Below are 18052 nucleotides of genomic sequence, written 5' to 3'. Positions count from 1 at the left end.
TCTACAGTATATCTCTTTCCTTCTCCTTTGTTGTTATGTCAAACCGTGGCTATATCTGGACAGTGACAGTAATGCTGTGACACTGTGATAGAAAATCAATTTTTACAAGCTTAAAGTTTTAAAGCAAGACACTGAGAGCCAGAAGCAAACAGGAAACACCAAATGTCAGCTACTGTGGTCTAAATGAACTCCTGACTGTACCTTCGTTTAATATCATGAATCATTGTTTGTCTGCTTTTCTCAAGTCTCGAGTTGACTCATTGTAACTCATTTCCTTTTGTAAAGTGACTGTATTGACAAACTATTCTTTACAGTAACTGGAGGGATAATGACAAGCAAATTCTAAACACTTGACAATTTTTCAATCCACTAAACATTTTCTGCTAGTAATTTAGCAAGTGTTAGGATCAGTCTAAATCAGGTTTCCAAACCTTTAAACCCCTATGACCTGAATTATTTATTATAATAAATTATTCATTTACACCCTGAGATGTTTTTTTATTAACTTCGTCAATAAATAAAAGGAATTTCACAACATCTTCACACGTATTTACAAACAAAACAAAAATAAAAACATTTATAAGTTCATGTAAGTGTTCTATTTAGATTTTTTGAGTTTGATGGTATACATTAGTTTCTTAAAAAACATTAAGTTAATTCAACATTGGCATTTCTGTCAGGAAGACTCGCAGGCTTGGTAAAGTTGACATGACATTTATTTGATGAAATGATATAGAACTACAGTATACAGTATATTTTCTCGTTCAGCATAAGCGCCGTCTGGTGGTCCGATGAGATTACTGCTCGAACCTTCAGATCCTGCCGGAGGCTATCCCAAGAGGAGAAACCAGATACTACCTCCCAAAGAAAGGAATTTCAGATGAGCTACAAACCAGGTCTTTGTGGCTGAAGTTTAAGTCTGGAGAAGAGAAAAAGAGATGTGATAACTGAAAAATACATTGGTTTATGCAATATCCCTGGCATGGTTGTGCGATACCTTAGCGATAGGATAAGTTGTGCTTGCGTTTGCTGATGGCCCTTATGGGAATGGGGGCATGGTTCATGTGATATCCTTGCTTGACGATAGCCATGCTTGCGTATGAACGTTAATTGTGTGATATCTGTCAGAGGATGGACAACGTTTATTTTGAGCCCTATGATGTGACGACATTGTTGTGCGATCCCTTTGCTGAAGATAATTAACGTATGGTATGAGCCTTCCGACAAGGGCAGTTATTGCCGAAAGATGATGACATATGATTATGAGCCCTCCGACGAGGGTGACCATTGCTTGTGCGATATCTTTGCCAGAGGATGAACAACGTGCATAAAGCCCTACGATATGGGTGGCGTTGTTGTGCAATACCCTTTGTTGAAAGATTAACAACGTTTGATTATGAGCCCTCCAACGAGGGCGTAAGTTGTTTGTGGAACATTTTGCCAAAAGATGAACAACATAGCATAAAGCCCTACGATAAAGCGACGTTGTTGTTAAATACCCTTTGTTGAAAGTAGGGCTGAAACAATTAGTCGACGTTATCGACAAAATTATTTGTTGTCGAATAGTCGTTTGATCTCATTTAACGTAACATGAGATCACATTTAACTCGAATGATGACTCGTCAGAGCAGCACTGCAGCTCGCGCCTGACTGAGGAGAGGAAGAATTACACAGCTCACAGTCCAGACGCATTCCAAACAGCTTTAGGTGATGTAGATCGCAAAGTATGAGGGAATTATAATGCAAAAATACCAAATAAGTAAATACAGAAGCACTCTCGTTGTGGAATAAGCAGAGCTGGATCTCTTTAAAGGAAACACCCTGGCGTTACATCTTAAATGCAATTATATTGAATGCGTTATAGCTTTGTTAAAGTTCAAATAATACGGAAGCAGGTCATGTAAATAACTACAAACTCTGATACTGGCATTTCTCTGTGCGGTCAGCGCCTCTTCTATGAGTTGCGTGACTGTCCCGATCTAAGGGGAAGAGACTGAATCTGCACCCGACTAATGCACACTCTGTCACGGGGACCCTCATCCCTCGAGCGCGTGCGGGCGCTTGCTGCAGCTAGATTATAACGTGATGGCTCGTGACTTACTGAATCATAATATGTGTCACTGTGCATTTCTTATCATGAAGAAAATTGACAATACGCAGCTCTGTTAATAAGAGGGAGTTTGTTTTTTTGTGAGTTAAAGATGGATTGAGGTGAACAGAAAGGTGAGAGAGGGTAGTCTTCGCCCAATTATACACTGCAACAAAATACGTTTTTGATTTGTTTTGGTTTTGGCTTGTTTCGACATTATTCCAAACTTTTGGCCACCAGTGTATGTATGTGTGTGTGTGTGTGTGTGTTTGTTTATATATATATATATATATATATGTTTTAAGGTTAATTTCACTCATTTAAATATTAGTTTTTTTTTCATTACTTATTTAATTTCACTTCTATCAAAACATAGTCATGGCAATTTGCCTGAAAGAGCACAAAATGTTCGGATGTCTTACACATGATTTACACGTGGTCGGGAGCAGGGGTAAATTTCGTTCGTACCAACTAACATTTAAAAAAATACGAAAACTCTTTACGAACACTTTACGAACGATTTCCAGAAAAATTTGTTCTGCTCGTGTTTCATGAATGTAGCCTGTTGTGCATATCACAGCAGTTTCCGAGTAGCCCCAGACTGGAGTCTGGACGATGGGGTGGGGCGACACGTTAGGGCGGAGTGTCATGTGTCACCCCACCCCAAATACCGAATAGCTCTGACACAAGGGGCAGTTCAAACTTAAAACAGTTGAATTAATTAGGAGGAGGGGGAACAGGAGGATGTTGTCATTGCGCTAGGTGAGAGAAACTGGTCGGTGTAAAGTTAATTAATATATATTAAAAATATTAACACGATGTTCGAGAATCGAATGCAGCTTAATAGCTTAGGCATAGCTCAGTGTCATTCACAACAAATATGAAGCACCATACTGTCTTATCAGAGACAGAATGTAAGCAGTAGGAGGCATAATGTAAGGTTTTCAATACATTGGCAGCTATATTAAATTGATAAAACTCGCTCACATGGGCAGAAGGAGAGAGACGGATACTTTTTTTTCTTTCTCCAGCAGCAGCAAGAGACATATGTCTCTTAGAAGATGTCCACTACAGTGCAAGCAATAAAATAATACAATTAATTTGCATTGCAGAATTAGTGCTAATAAAAAGTTATGGCAAACTCATCACATGTATCCCTCATTTACCTTTTAATATAATATATATGGGCCAGTATGTTGGTTCTTTTAATTTTTTAAAGCTGAAATTTCATTCTTAAAGTCGGCATGAAACGAAGTTGGCATGAAATGTCTCGAACACAACTGCGAATTCAGCGTTATTCCTCCTCATTCAAAATGTAGATTGACACTTCGTTCAACTCTACGCAAGGTTGTGGTATTTATAAGAAAGGGGCGGGGTTTAAGCGGACTAAATGACTGGAGAAGTCCTGCATACGTCACCAGAGATAAGTCTGTCCTTTCACCGGAAGATCGAGTTATTTGATTAAAGATCATGAGGTCAAAAAAAAGTAAATAATAATAAAAAAAAAAACATATGCATGGATGTATCGTTCACAATAAGATCAAAAACATGCATTTAGAAAACAGAATTTTCATTTCATGCAGACTTTAAGTTTTGATGTGAAATAACCTTATGATACTTATTTGCTATGCATATCTGTGACCTTAAGCATTAAAAATCCAATTATTTAAAGTATTTTAGCTGCATAATAATAGTTATTTGAAACTGTGTAGTCCATTTCAAACACTTTCAGACATTGAGCTCGTTGTATCACAGCAGCGGAGCGCTGCATAATAAAACAAGAGTTTACAATTTGTTACGTGAGGTTTTAAAAGGGAAATAACCGCATGATCGGAAAATTTAAAAAAGCAAATGCATGAGCATGCACAAAAATGTTACGAAATTATTCAGTGTGTCTGATATCAACATGAGGGACAGATATGAAAGGCATGCACGCACATTAGAATCTCAGTTACAGATACAGCACTAAAATAACTGCTCTGAACCTCACACTTGCTTATAATTAATTGCTTATAATTAAGAGAAAATGTGCACCAGTTTTTAGCAATTTCTCTTCGTTCACTTTTTGAGCTATAATATCATTCAGTAATACACAGACATAACGATTTATGTATGTCCTCATAAAACCAGAGACTAGTCTCCCCTTGTGTACACTTAGCTTAAAGTATCATACTTCTCAACACCATACACCAATAAGCTCTGCTGTATAAACCAATGAAATCAGATGTGGGCGGAGTTACATGTGTCGCCCTGCCTTAATGTGTCACGACGCCCCATTGTCCAGACTGCACTCTGGAGTACTTTTAGTTTCCTGCTGAAATGAGCACTAGAGGTGCTAAAACAGCAACTTTTATTCACTTTCACAAAAATCAGGAGTAAATGGCAGATTATCATTTGGAACTCACTTTTAGTGGTACACAGTGAACATTTCACCTCGGCATAATTTCCAAATAAAAACTGTTAAAAAGGTACCTGAGATGTACTGTATATGCAACTTGCATCTGTATAAATGTTTATGTGTAGTATAGTCTACCCATAGTGTAGCTCTCACAATGTAAACATGAAGGGTGTCAATCTAAATATATTCTCTATTTCTTATTCTCTGCCTCTGTCTTTCATAAAAAAAGTCTTTCTATTGTTCATATAGGCTCTGTTGCAAGTGAGCTGCCTCGCTGTTTACTGTCAACATCAACATTACTTTCTGAGGCAGCAGCACACTACCTATAGGCAACAACTTGGTTAAAGTTGTGCATGCCACACGAATAGTGCTCATCATGTGAAGTGCTTGAGTAACTTGACTAAAGGCGCAGTCACACATATCCTTTGCTCAGTGAAATTCCGCGGGCTAAGATGGCGTGGGCGGATGTTGAGTGCGTGTGAATTCAGCCAAAAGTAACTGCCAAGCAGCCTCTTTTTAATGCTGCACTTCATACTCTGGCAGAGTGAAGTTGAAAAGAAACTAGCCGCTAATATGAGATCCTTGTCAATTGTGTATATTCAGGTTAGCTGTGTGCGAAGCACTGCCCACTCAGAGGTCACTGCAACTTCCGAACTTTCGCCGCAACGTTCACCAAACTTGAACTCCACGCATAATCCGCGAGGAGAAATTCTTCGCCACTTTCACAATTGCGCAGATTCCCATTGAGTTAACTGTATTTTGCTAGCTGAATTTCACCATGCAAAGGTATGTGTGACTGCACCTTAAGGCCAGAAACATACTTTATGCAAGTTCGAGTACACAGATGCGAGCACTTTGCCAGCGCATTGCCAACATATACTGTATAACGTTCTTGCGTTATTGTGGCAGTAAAAAAACCTCAGTCCTCACGGGGGCGATAGAGTTTCCTTCAGAAGTGTGTGCCTTTAAACTGGATTTGTTATTTTTTTAGGTAAGTTGCTATGAATATATTAACTTCAACTTACTTGCTTCAAACTGTTGCTCTGCCACGACAGTAGCTGACTTGAAAAAGAAAACTCTTTTGTCTGCTATAGCACCCCTTGTGGTAATGTTGAGAATGCAGTGTGTACTTGCAATGTGTTGTCAGTTGCAGTCTGGCACATTTTGAAATGCAACTACCCACAAAATTGAGCTTGCGTAATCAGAAGCGCACGTGTTCATTTGCGTTCTTGCGTAGAGTATGTGCTGACCATAAAGTTCACAGTGGATTCCAATTCCGAGTCTGTCTTTAGCATGATGCTAAGCTAATGACTCGGTATGCTACTAAACACAAAAATACATAGCGCACACACAAATACTAAGCAAAACTATTTTCTGTAACTTTCAGTACACAAAAAAATACACTCATATTTATATCAGACATTTATTTTGACTCCATCTTGAATTGTTGGATTTAGGCTACAAGGATACATGCGATGCTGCCTTAGATCGGCCTAACTGAGTGATCAAACAAAGCAAAATAATTTTGCTGCCTACTGTTTGGAGCCACCTGCACATTAGGGACATGCCTAAAAATGCAGCTCACTAGTTTTTGGAACAGAGCTATCATCATGATACTTCTCTCCTAAACAATGCTGATTCATTCAGATTCAGTCCCATGACTAAATTCAACACGGTCACTTTTCAACACAAATCTAACTCTCTGTTGTTTATTCATGTTTGTCCTCTCTGGTTCTCAGCCTGTAGGCACTCCTCCGGGTTCTGCTAAGCTGGTGCAGCCATCTGCCGCATCTCGCTTGCGACACCTGCAACAGAGCAGCCTGGAGCGTCGAAACAGGAAACAGCAGGAGGAATTCCCTAAACTGCAGCAGGGTCAGCAGCAGGTATTCCACTTCTAACAATAACTGACCCTGCTAGCATGCAGTGACCAGCCTGACTGACACTATCACTGACTTTACCTCTGATCTACGCTAAAAGGCACTCGTCGGAACTGTTACACTTGCCGTTATGTGCAAAATCGTAAGTTCTATGTTGTTTCCTATGACAGTAACAGTAGCAGCTAAGTATTAGCGTTTGGCTGTTCTTCTAGCAGTTATGTGTTTTGGAGAATTGCTGGCCCAGTTGCTGCACAAACATTACGTTTTCCACTGTGCAAAATGGAGTTCAAAGTCTAATTTTTCTGACCTCTTTTGCATTCAATGATTTCACTTATACTTACAGATTTAGTATTTTTCACTTCCAGTCTACATGAACTATTCTTCCATGCAGAGTTTGAATTGCATTGGGGCTCTTGGGGCTCCCAAACATTTAGCCACCCCCCCCCCCCCCACACACACACAATTCAAACACTGATTTCAGGACAACAGAATTGCACAAAGTACTGCCCTACAAAGTCAAAATGCAGTAACTGCATCAACATTGAAACCAAGAAAAATGCAACTAGGTATCATAGAGCTGACTATAGCAAAATTATTTTTACGTCATTGTACGTTTTGCGGCACTATTTCTGAACACTAGAGGCGCTACAACAACAGTAAATTGTATTCCTTTTAACACAAATCTCAAGTAAAACGGCAGATTATCTGTTACTAAAAATGTACTTTTCTCTCTGTTCTTCGCACAACGCTATCTTCTGACATTAAAACACTTTTACTGTAGCACATGACTCATTTTAACATTTGTATTACAAAACCAACTATATTTACAAGCGTGTTGTGTGCGATCAAATTTTGCAGTTGCTCAAATGATAGAGCGTTGCACAGGACTGGAGTATGAGTCCTGAAGAGCACGTGAGCTTGAAGTGTCATAGAAGAGCCACAAAATGACGTGGTTCCTACAGTTATTGCGTTTTTCATGTCACATTTGCTTTTTATGCAACTATCGTTTAGGTTTAGGTTCATGGTTTAGGGTAGGGAGGACGGTTTTGTTGATAGAATACTCGATTTGAGCATTTACCTTAAAAAACCCTTAAAATCTGTTTGGGAGAACATTTAACTTGCTTTTAGCGCCACTCAGCAGACATTTCACCTCACAACTGCCGCAACACATGTAATGTACCTCCTAATATAATTTTGCAAACAGTCACCATAGTCACGTAATTTTAATAAGACCAAATATGAATTATCAACTTTTTACACACACATTCTCTGAATCTGAGCATACAGTAGTTGAGCCAAACCTGTCTGTCACAGGACAGATCATAGTCTGAGAGACCCAAACTGGTTGTAATTATATTGTGACAAAATATGTAGTTACGTTTGGTGACATTTTTGTCTTTGTAGGGCATTGTAGTATTTCACAGTGCCAGGGAACGAAAACCGCCAAAGGACACTCAATTGTTTGGTATGTGACATTTCCGTCATTTCAGGGGCGGAGCAAGTTATTATGTTTTAATGAAAGATAAAGAAGACAAACATTTTTTTTAAATAACGTGTTCTGGTGAATTGTGCTAAAAAAAAACTGGAATGTGTATTAAGGTAAAAGTAAATAGGGTTGATTTTTATTTCATATTATAGTTCCTGCACAACTCCCAGCTTGCCTTTTGAGCGCAATAATCTCTTCCACCCTTTCTCTTTTACCCTATGAAGAGCTATGCTGGTCCGAACTGCTAAATTATGATGAGCAGTCATGTCACAGTTCTTCAAAGAGAAACTTTGTCTGAAACGTTATGCCTTTCTGTGTATTTATGACAGGATAGTTCAAGGTGATTTGACATACGTGACCCAGATACTCTCTGACATTGTCACTGTGATGCTTTTAAAGCTTTTGAAAGTTTGGTGAGGAAAGAAAAAGAATTGGATATTTGATTTGAGCTTTGATCATGTGCGGTTGTGCCTGGGGACAAACTTTAGCTTCTAACCTGAGAAAGAAGGGCAGATATAGCATAAAATATGTTAAGCAAGCCTAACATTTGAAGAAGCCTTTTAAAACATTCAGTTAAAGGTGAAATGTGTCATTTCAGTACAACTAGTGACACTAAATGGAATTGCTACATGTTTGTTTGAGCATAAACGTAACAACATTGGCTCCACCAGTGGCGTGCGTTTGGGGCAGGGCTATCTGTTTTCTCGACCAATGGAAGATGGTGGGAGTCTTTGAAACACTCGTTATTTTTGCAATTCTGTTTGGTGATGCTAGTGTTGGACCTTATAAGAGGAAATTGTGATTGAATAACACACGATCAAGTGAACAGGAAAAGGGAACAAGAAAGCTGCAGTCTTTCTATATTGTTGTACAGTCTTATCTATCAAGGCTGCTCGCAAAGTCAGCTTTTCTCTCAATCTATCCCGAAAGAACGAGTGGAGAGAGAAAGAGAGAATACGTGCAAACCCTGAGGGGAAGAGAGAAAGTGAAAAATTGGGTGAAAAAAGAGCGAGAGAAAAGGAAGAGATAAGACAGCAAGGTTTCATTCCTCTCCGAGTTCATATGAGGCCGATAATTCTCTCTCTCTTTCTCTCCTCTCTTCTGCTGTCTCTCTCTCCTGCTGGGTTAAACTGTAGGCGATGAGCTGACTGTTAGTTGCAGAGTTAACTATCCTACTGCAGTCTTATTTTCTCATCATTTCACTCCAAGGGCAAATTAATGTCTACAAAATGTAAATTGGTGAAACGTTTAATTCGCTCTGACAAGATGGAAAGATGAGATATTTTGCAGAAAAGCCAGTTAATGTAGGAGGAACTGCTCAGAACAGCGGTTTTGTTAGGAACGTTTTCTGTCAGTTAGTTCTCTGGCTGGACAGATTCGTGTCCGTGTGTTGTTGTCAGGGATATCTTCAACAAGAAGTGTTTCGTGGCACAGACTGGGAGGATTAAACAGACAATCACCGTGGCAACCGTGATAGAGAGAGGCAAGCATTCAGTCTATAGCAACCACCAGAGCCTGTGATACCTTCATTCTTCCAGATTTATAAACTTGTGATTGGTCAGTTTCACTCTGTTTGATTTAGTTCATTTCAAAACGAGATAGGTGAAGTTTGCACACCTTGATGTTGGCTTAACAAAGCATTGTATAAAATAGCTTTAAAAGTTTTAGGTTTAAAGGCCACATCCATTTTATTTTGAAAACGCATAATTTTCACTTCATACTGGCCTTCCGTCCACACTGAGACAGCGGTTTTTTCCAGTGAAAATTGAGCTTTTTGATAACATTCTCTCAAGTGGATACATTTGAATCATTTGTGTTGTAGTGTGGACAGGGAAAAAGATGACATATCTGTTATCATGTGACGCAGTCATGTGATCCATTCAACACAAAACAGTCAAGATGGCGGCCCATGTTGTAGCAGCATTGTTGTGCCTGCATTCACTTTGATAGCATTGTTAAAGATAAATGTTACTTTGTACAACCTACACATTGCATTCCTTCAAAGGCGACAGGAGGTTTACTCGGAATTGCTGTCCAGCAGCTGATCACTGCATTTCAGACAGTACATGAAAATGATGCAGGGCCACTTACGCTTGTTTTGCATGGGCAGTAAGGGGATTAAAGCATTTTTGTATGTTTCAATGTGGACGAGAAACTTTTGGAAAAACGTTTGAAAATAGCAATGTGGACAGAGTGCATTTTGAAAACGAAAATGGCATTTTCAAATGTATCCAGATTAATTTGGACGTAGCCTAAGTGCTTGCAAGGGTATTTTATTAAGGGTATTCTAGCTGGTTGCTAAGTTAGAAAGTTGCTAGATTGGTTTGAACATTCCATCAATTGAAGTCTACGGGATTTTGGGTAGTTTCAATCGTTCGTTATGGGAAAACCTTTAATTGGATCAGTTACAAAAGACAAAGCAACCTGTGTCAGAACAGTCTGAAGGTCTGTGCCAAGTTTGGTGGATGCAGCTTGAATGCTTTAGGGCGAGTTAATTGGAAGTTTTGGTCTTGGTTTAGAGATTTTGGAAAAACCCTAAACCAAGTCTGTAGAATAACAGTATGTTGGCTTTGACAATCCAACATAAATACACTCACTGAGCAATTTATTAGGAACACCTGTACACCTATTTATTCATGCTATTCTGTAATTAGCCAATCGTGTGGCAACAGTGCAATGCATAAAATCATGCAGATACGGGTCAGGAGCTTCTGTTAATGTTCACATCAACTATCAGAATGGCGGAAAAATTTGATCTCAGTGATTTCGACCGTGGCATGATTGTTGTTGCCAGATGGGCTGGTTTGAGTATCTCTGTAACTGCTGATCTCCTGGGATTTTCATGCACAACAGTCTCTAGAGTGTAAAGAGAATGGTGTGAAAAACAAAAACTTCCAGTGAGCGGCAGTTTTGCGGTATGAAACGCCTTGTTGATGAGAGAGATCAACAGAGAATGGCCAGACTGGTTTGAGCTGACAGAAAGGCTACGGAAACTCAGATAACCCCTCTGTACAATTGCGGTGAGCAGAACAGAATCTCAGAATGCACAACATGTCAAACCTTGAGGCGGATGAGATACATTTGCAGAAGACCACATCAGGCATGAGACCATAGTGTTCCTAATAAAGTGCTCAGTGAGTGTATATTGGTAAAGTTAGTCCAGACAAACTTTGTTGTTGGCTTGACAAAACCTTGTTTAAAATAGCTTTAGAAGTTTGAAGTTTAAAGGTTATACAGGCCTTATAAAATTACTAAGTGTTTGCTAGGGTGTTCTGGCTAGTGTCAGGCATTGCTAGTCTGTTCTAGCTGATTGCTAGGGTATTTTTGTTGGATGCTTTGTACTTCTAGTGTGTTCTGGCTGGTTGGTTGGCATGGCTGTGTTTTAGATAGGTTTGAACATTCCATCAGTGGAAGTCTATGGGATTTTTGGGATATTCACTTGTTTATTATGGGAAAACAGTCGGGTCAGTCAGAACAGTCTGAAGGTCTGTGCCAAGTTTGTTGGATGTCGCTTGAAAGCTCTAGGACTTACAATTGGAGTTACAATGGGAAATTTTGGTCTTGGTTTAGAGAGTTTGGAAAAACCCTTAACCAAGTCTGTAGAAATATGTTGGCTTTGCCAATCCAACATAAAAGTTGACAAACAACATACAACTTAAAGCTGGTATACGCATTTAGAATGTACAGCTTTTCTCTTTCTTTAAAGGGATAGTTCACCCAAAAATTCAAATTCTCTCATCATTTACTCACCCTCATGCCATCCCAGATGTCTATGACTTTCTTTCTTCTGCAGAACACAAACAAAGATTTTTAGAAGAATATTTCATCAATGCAAGTGAATGGTGACCAGACCTTTCAAGCTCCAAAAATCACATAAAGGCACATAAAAGTAATCCATAGGACTCCAGTAGTTAAATCTATGTCTTCAGAAGTGATATAATAGGTGTTGGTGAGAAAGAGATCAATATTTAAGTCCTTTTTTTACTAAAAATCTCCACTTTCACTTTCACATTCTGAAAGTGAAAGTGGAGATTTATGGTAAAAAAGAATTGAAATATTGATTTGAAAGTGATTGCATACCTTCAGAAGAAATATATGAAACCATTGGTGTCATATGGATTATGTTTATGCTGCCTTCAGGGTTGGGAGGGTTACTTTTGAAATGTATTCCACTACAGATTACAGAATACATGCTGTAAAATGTAATTTGAAATGTATTCCGTTAGATTACTCAAGGTCAGTAACGTATTCTAAATACTTTGGATTACTTCTTCAGCACTGGTAGATTTGTTTTCACTTGTTTTGACTATAAAAACTCAAAACTCAGTAAGACAAACTACACATGTTAAAAATACATTCTCTGAAAAACCGAAATATCTTATGCAGTGTTGTTTTTAAAACAGGATAAATCAAATTGATCTTGTTTTAAGGATTTTTAGATATTTTTACAGGAAAACATTACAAAAATTATTATCAAGAATATGATTTTTGCCCTAATATCAAAGGTCTTACTAGAAAAAAAAAAATTATGATCCAACGTGAATTTTCTTGATAAAAAAAATATGATCGTGCCTGTTAACATGCATGTGAAATGGCTAGAAATAGCATTTTAGCTTAGCGTAAAGCTGACAATTTACACAAGGTTTATTTCTATTTCTTCTACTCCAAACCTACTTCAAACTTACTTCTCTGTCTGCTCGTATGAATGTAACACATCATAAGAAAGTGTTTCACCGCTGTTCAAATGCACTTTGGATCGCATCATTTATATGTATACATGTTTTCCATCTGAAAGGACTAAATACTAAATGAAACAAATGACAATAAAATGCAAAGTAATCTCTTCAGTAATTTAAATACTTTTTGAATGTAACTGTATTCTAATTACCAATTATTTAAATTGTAACTGTAGTGGAATACAGTTACTTATATTTTGTATTTTAAATACGTAATCCTGTTACATGTATTCTGTTACTCCCCAACCCTGGCTGCCTTTATGTGATTTTTGGAGATTGAAAGGTCTGGTCACAATTCACTTGCATTGTAATGACCTACGGAGCTGAAATATTCTTCTAAACATCTTTCAGGGTTCAGAAAAAAACAAAACATCTGAGATGGCATGATGGTGATTAAATGATGAGAGAATTGAAATTTTGGGTGAACTATCCCTTTAAAATGGACCAAAAATGTTGCACTCACAAGCATGTCCACGTTTTTGTCAAATGAAATTGCCTCTAGACTGAGAAAGTCCCTCCCCCAAATATGCTACTACCTGCAACCAACTTGTAATAGCAAGTAGCAAATCATGGTTCATAGCTGTAAATCAATATAAACTAAAGCCTATTGGCTATTTTGAAACAAATATGGACACAAGTCCTGCGATTTGTCCCACCCCAGTGTTCTGTTTCAATAGGAAATACGTCAAAACAGGAATGAAAACGGCGCTCGTCGAACCATTTCATATAGTCTTTAAATGTACTGTACAAGACTGTGGTTGTTCTTACGCACTGTACGCATTTGTTTTATGCTAATACCCTTCTGGATTCTCCCCTAATCTTCCCTTGACAGTCTACAGCCAGGCAGCAGTCTTGATTAATGCAGATCAGTCTCATCTTAGTGCACTGAGTGCAGTAAGCACTGTGGTCTGAATCACAACAGAATACGGTTTCCAAGTCATCAGTCAATGCTGAACAAGTCCGGCTTTGTTCCTAGGCAAAGATCTGGCTAATTTGGCACACCACATAGTCTGCCGTTCTGCCCTGTTCCAGAAAAAGAGCTTTTGCCCAGGCTTAATGGGAGGTCAGTGCCATGAATCTGACAATAGACTGTCTGGAGTCACGGTTGGACATTTTGGCTCATTTCCAGTAAACACCAAAGGCTCTGGAAATTCTGTGCTTGAAGGTGTTAGTTATTCTTGAAGGTAAAATTGTTTGTTGGCCCGGAGTGCCAAGGAAGGTTTGAATAGTGCATGGATGTCATTTTCTGGTGGTTTATTTGTATCTCATGAGGGTTTTGAAGGACTTTGCTTTTGAAGTTTAATAAGGTGAACAAATCGTGGTTACTTGCTTGTAGAGAGGCGCTTATAGAGTGCCCTTAAACAAACTACACACTGTAGGGAGCGGCAATGTGGAAAAGTTATTCTGCCTGCTTTTCTAAACAGAGTTGGCACTCTTTTTGACTTCTGAGGTTAGCTGATCTGGGAGCAAATGCTTTATCTACAAACAGAAAGATATGAAAAGAGATTTAAAGCTACTCGGGCAAATAATGTTTTTGTTTGGTGATGCTAATAGCAAAGAAATTCAGTGAAAAAACACAGTTCAGTAAGTAAACTATAGAAGGCTAAACTGCTGTAGTGGTGAATGAAAGACCAAAGCAAATTGTTTTTTGTGTTCCCATTTGCTCCAACCACGGCTTTCCAAAAGAGGAAAAAATAGTAGTGGATTATGGGTCAGAAGAGAGAAAGATGACAAATTTACAGTCTATCCCTCAGCAGCAGTATTTATAAGACGGTTGCCAACTGTGCCGAATTATCTGGGGCGTCCAGTATTTTTAACTAAATGATAATATCCCATATCCTTCATTGTGTTTTGGCGGAAACCATGGTTTTACCATAGTAATATTATAGTAACCGTTTTTTTTTTTTTTTTTTTTGGCGAAACCATGATTTGGATACAGTTAACCATGGTTTTACATCAGTAATACTGTAGTATCCATATAGTAGCCATGGTTTTACTGTAGTAATATTGTAGTAACCATGACTGTAGTAACCATGGTTAATCTTGTGGTTTTACTACAAATTCCATGGTTCAACTAGGAGGATTAACCATGGTTTGATTACAGTAACCATAGTTGAAATATGGTATTTGTAGTAAAAACATAGTAACCACAAAATTTTGATAATTATTATTTCCATAGTTTTCATTTTCCTGTATTTTCACTATGGTTTCACTACAAATATCATGGTTACTGTACTAAAACCATGGGAAATGTTGTGGTTATGATTTTTACTACAAATTCCATAGTTCAACTATGGTTACTGTAGTAAAACCATATTGTTTGGGAATGCAAATAAATTCCCTCCCTGTCCTAATAGCTATGACATCAGTATAACTGTAAGAAAAGACTGCCTCCTTGTGAGCATTATAGGTATAAAAAGGAGGACTCAAAATCACTAATATATGCATTGCTAAATGTATTAGGTAATGGTGTTGGGTGGAAAGATTTAGTTCAACACATCTGAAAGATTGCACTGAAATTGCAATGTATTGATTATTACTTTATTTTTCTCTTCTTTTATCCACTCACCTGTTCTAACTTGCTTGTATTTTATCCTCAGTCAATCCTTTCCTAACCTCTTGTTGTTATACTGAGCTTATAATAGACCAACGTGTTTGTATCTAACTTCATACCATATATAAGAGCAAAAGTAGTCCCCTATATATCCCTTCAGTAAAAGAGACTTTTCTTCATTTATAAGATATTTAAAAACATAAGATATTTTGAACTTGTTGAGATGAGAAATAGGAATTAAATTATAAGAATAACTATAAGAACTTGATTGACTATGGTGTGATTATGATATCATCTGTGATAAAAAAAACAAACTAAAAAAAAACTAACCTGTTTATATTAACAAAATCTGAAAAGATCTTTTTAATATTTGCTTTAGTTAGTTTCCCTTTTTTTGCCTTAATGCCTCAAACTGTCCTTGCATTGCCAATCTCTTTTGTACCGGCATGTTGACTATCAGTGCCCTGAGTGCTCCTATATGCTCCGCTTTACCCTGATCCAAGGTGAATACCTCGTGGAGACGATGACCCTAGAAATCCTGGAGAAGCACAGGTGACCCCCGAGCCTAAATCATACATGGAATAAAGTATCTACACATCTAAAGCACAACACATCTCAGAGCTTTGACAAAGGTATGAAATGTCAGACTCTAATTTTATAGTAAAGTGTCATAAAAAAAAGTTGTTTGGAGAGTAGCAAATAAGGACCAGATTATGTGCACTTATTAAACTTAGAAAAATATATATATAGTACATTTAACAATAAGCCGTTATATGCAGTGTGTAGGTACAATCTTAAACCTCATATGGTAATATAAAACATTTTAGGGTGAATCTCCCTTGAAAAAATGTCCAGGTCTCATTTCACCCCAAAATCTAAAGTAGAAAAACGAGAAATTATATTTTACTAATATAATTAGTACTTTATATAAAAATAAAGCCTATTTTGAGGACAGTTTAAGATTTTGTGTATTGTGAGTGTGACATTTAGGCACATTTCACCCCCAAATTCATTTTCCTTGTAAGTTTTATTGTAATTCAATAATTTTAAGTGCAAATCAGCATTCATTAAAAGCAGTATATATTACTATCATGATGATGTATAAACACATTGCAAGTTAAATAATATATGATTCTTTTTGCATTAAAGCATAATGTGTTTAATTGCCATGAAAATAATGTCACGATGCAAAAAATCCCAGTGTTCCTAAAAATAGGCTTATATGTATTAATTATAACTTAAAAATGAATATAAAGTATAATAAAAATTAAATATAAATTGAATGATTATATTAAGAAATTACATATTACATTTAATTAATAATTAAATATAGTTATTCAATTAAAAAATAATTCAATATTGTTTTATTAAATAATTAAATGTTTTCTCTTTTAATTTTGGGCTGAAATATGACTCCGTGTTCATGAGATTTAACCCTTTCGCTGGGTGACTTAGACAGTAGCTTAAGCGCAAATCATAGGTTATGTAGAATTAAATTTACTGGACATTACATTCCTGTAAAGAAAATATCTAGCTCTCTATCCAACTAGAAAATATCTGTAGCACAACTAAATCTAACTTCATGGTTAAATAGTTAAAATCTTGAAGATATTGACGAATTAATTGGTACATATTTATGAAGTATAGGCTAGATATTTTATATATGATTAGCTTTTGTATTTTTATACTCAAAAAAGGAGAATAGGTTAAAATAATTGATAACGTGGGGTACATGCCTTATCTAATACTTATTGTATGAGTTTTTCCAAGTGCACAAGAAAGAAACCTGCAATCTAATGCTATATGAATCAAATACATTTTTTTGTTTCCCCCAGTGGAATTTGAAGTGCTAGAGAGAATACATTTTTTTAGAGCATATATTTTGCATTGAACATATTTTCTTAGTTATTTCATAGCAAATTTCCCCATACAGTACGTGTGAAGCACTTTGCGTCAATGGGCTGGACATATGCAATGGTTTTGTACAACGAATGACCAGTTGACGGTGAATAAGACTGCGGTAGACTGTTTAGAAAATCAATATTTCCTTCATTTGCTGAATGCCAAGGGTTTATATACAACTGCCCTGCTACCATTCAGCCTTCAGTTAAAGAAAATATAAAGGCTTACGCTATAGTTTGGTGGTCGTACATTAGATGCCTGATACCTCATTTCTGTTTTATGTCTTAAAATAACATCATTACAATAAAATAAACTCGAACTCTGATTAATCTGAGCACCATATGCTGTAACACACTGATAAATGTCCAAAATATATGTGCAAAACAGAACAGTGTAACTGTGTACCTGTGTATAAACTGTATTATCATTGATATGTTCATTTAAGGTCTTTTTTGTAAACTTTGTTTTTTAACTAAAGAGTTACGAGAGTTCTGAACTGCATGTAGAGATATTCTTAAAGTCTGCATGCAGAATCGTCTCTCTGTATGTTCTGTTTACATACATAGTGTAAGATAGGTGGATTTAAAAAGATATTTTTTTTTAAAAATAAAATATAGTTCTATGTGAGTAGACGGGTCAAATCATATCCATTCAACCATTCCAAGCCTCTTTGGTGGTGGCCAATGGATTTAAAATATCCAAGAAACATTGTTCATTAATGCAACTTATAGAATGTATATAAATGTATTGATGACTTCTTGTGATAAAAACGATATGCAATGTTGACCAATAGAAATATATCTATATGGAAATGTTATAATGCAAAAGTTGTTTTAATGTTGAAAAAAAAAAACCTTGTCTGATTCTGTATGTTCAAGAGACTGTTGGTTTTGAATGTTCTTGTGGTGTTTTTGTGCCTATTAAAGTGGATATATTCTACTAAAGTCTTACACACTAATTGTCATTCAGTTATGTCGCCAAGTCGTCCATACTGTAATTTGTACTTTTTT

At 36.9% G+C, this 18052-nt stretch overlaps 1 protein-coding gene across 3 annotated transcripts in view; it reads left to right on the top strand.

Moving 5' to 3' along the window:
- Window positions 1-17903, top strand: part of LOC127431536 (SRC kinase signaling inhibitor 1-like) — a 77023-nt gene extending 59120 nt beyond the window's left edge. For all 3 annotated transcript variants that reach the window (XM_051681985.1, XM_051681987.1, XM_051681986.1), the window contains 2 exons: window positions 6227-6370; window positions 15644-17903. In XM_051681985.1, coding sequence (XP_051537945.1) covers window positions 6227-6370; window positions 15644-15667 — 168 coding nt within the window. In that variant the 3' untranslated portion in view covers window positions 15668-17903. The remainder of the gene's footprint in view (window positions 1-6226; window positions 6371-15643) is intronic.
- The last annotated feature ends 149 nt before the right edge of the window (window positions 17904-18052 follow it).

The sequence above is a fragment of the Myxocyprinus asiaticus genome, chromosome 41 (assembly GCF_019703515.2).
Source record: "Myxocyprinus asiaticus isolate MX2 ecotype Aquarium Trade chromosome 41, UBuf_Myxa_2, whole genome shotgun sequence".
NCBI lineage: Eukaryota > Metazoa > Chordata > Actinopteri > Cypriniformes > Catostomidae > Myxocyprinus > Myxocyprinus asiaticus.
Note: the sequence above shows the minus strand (reverse complement) of the source record. Positions and strands in the feature narration are given on the sequence as shown.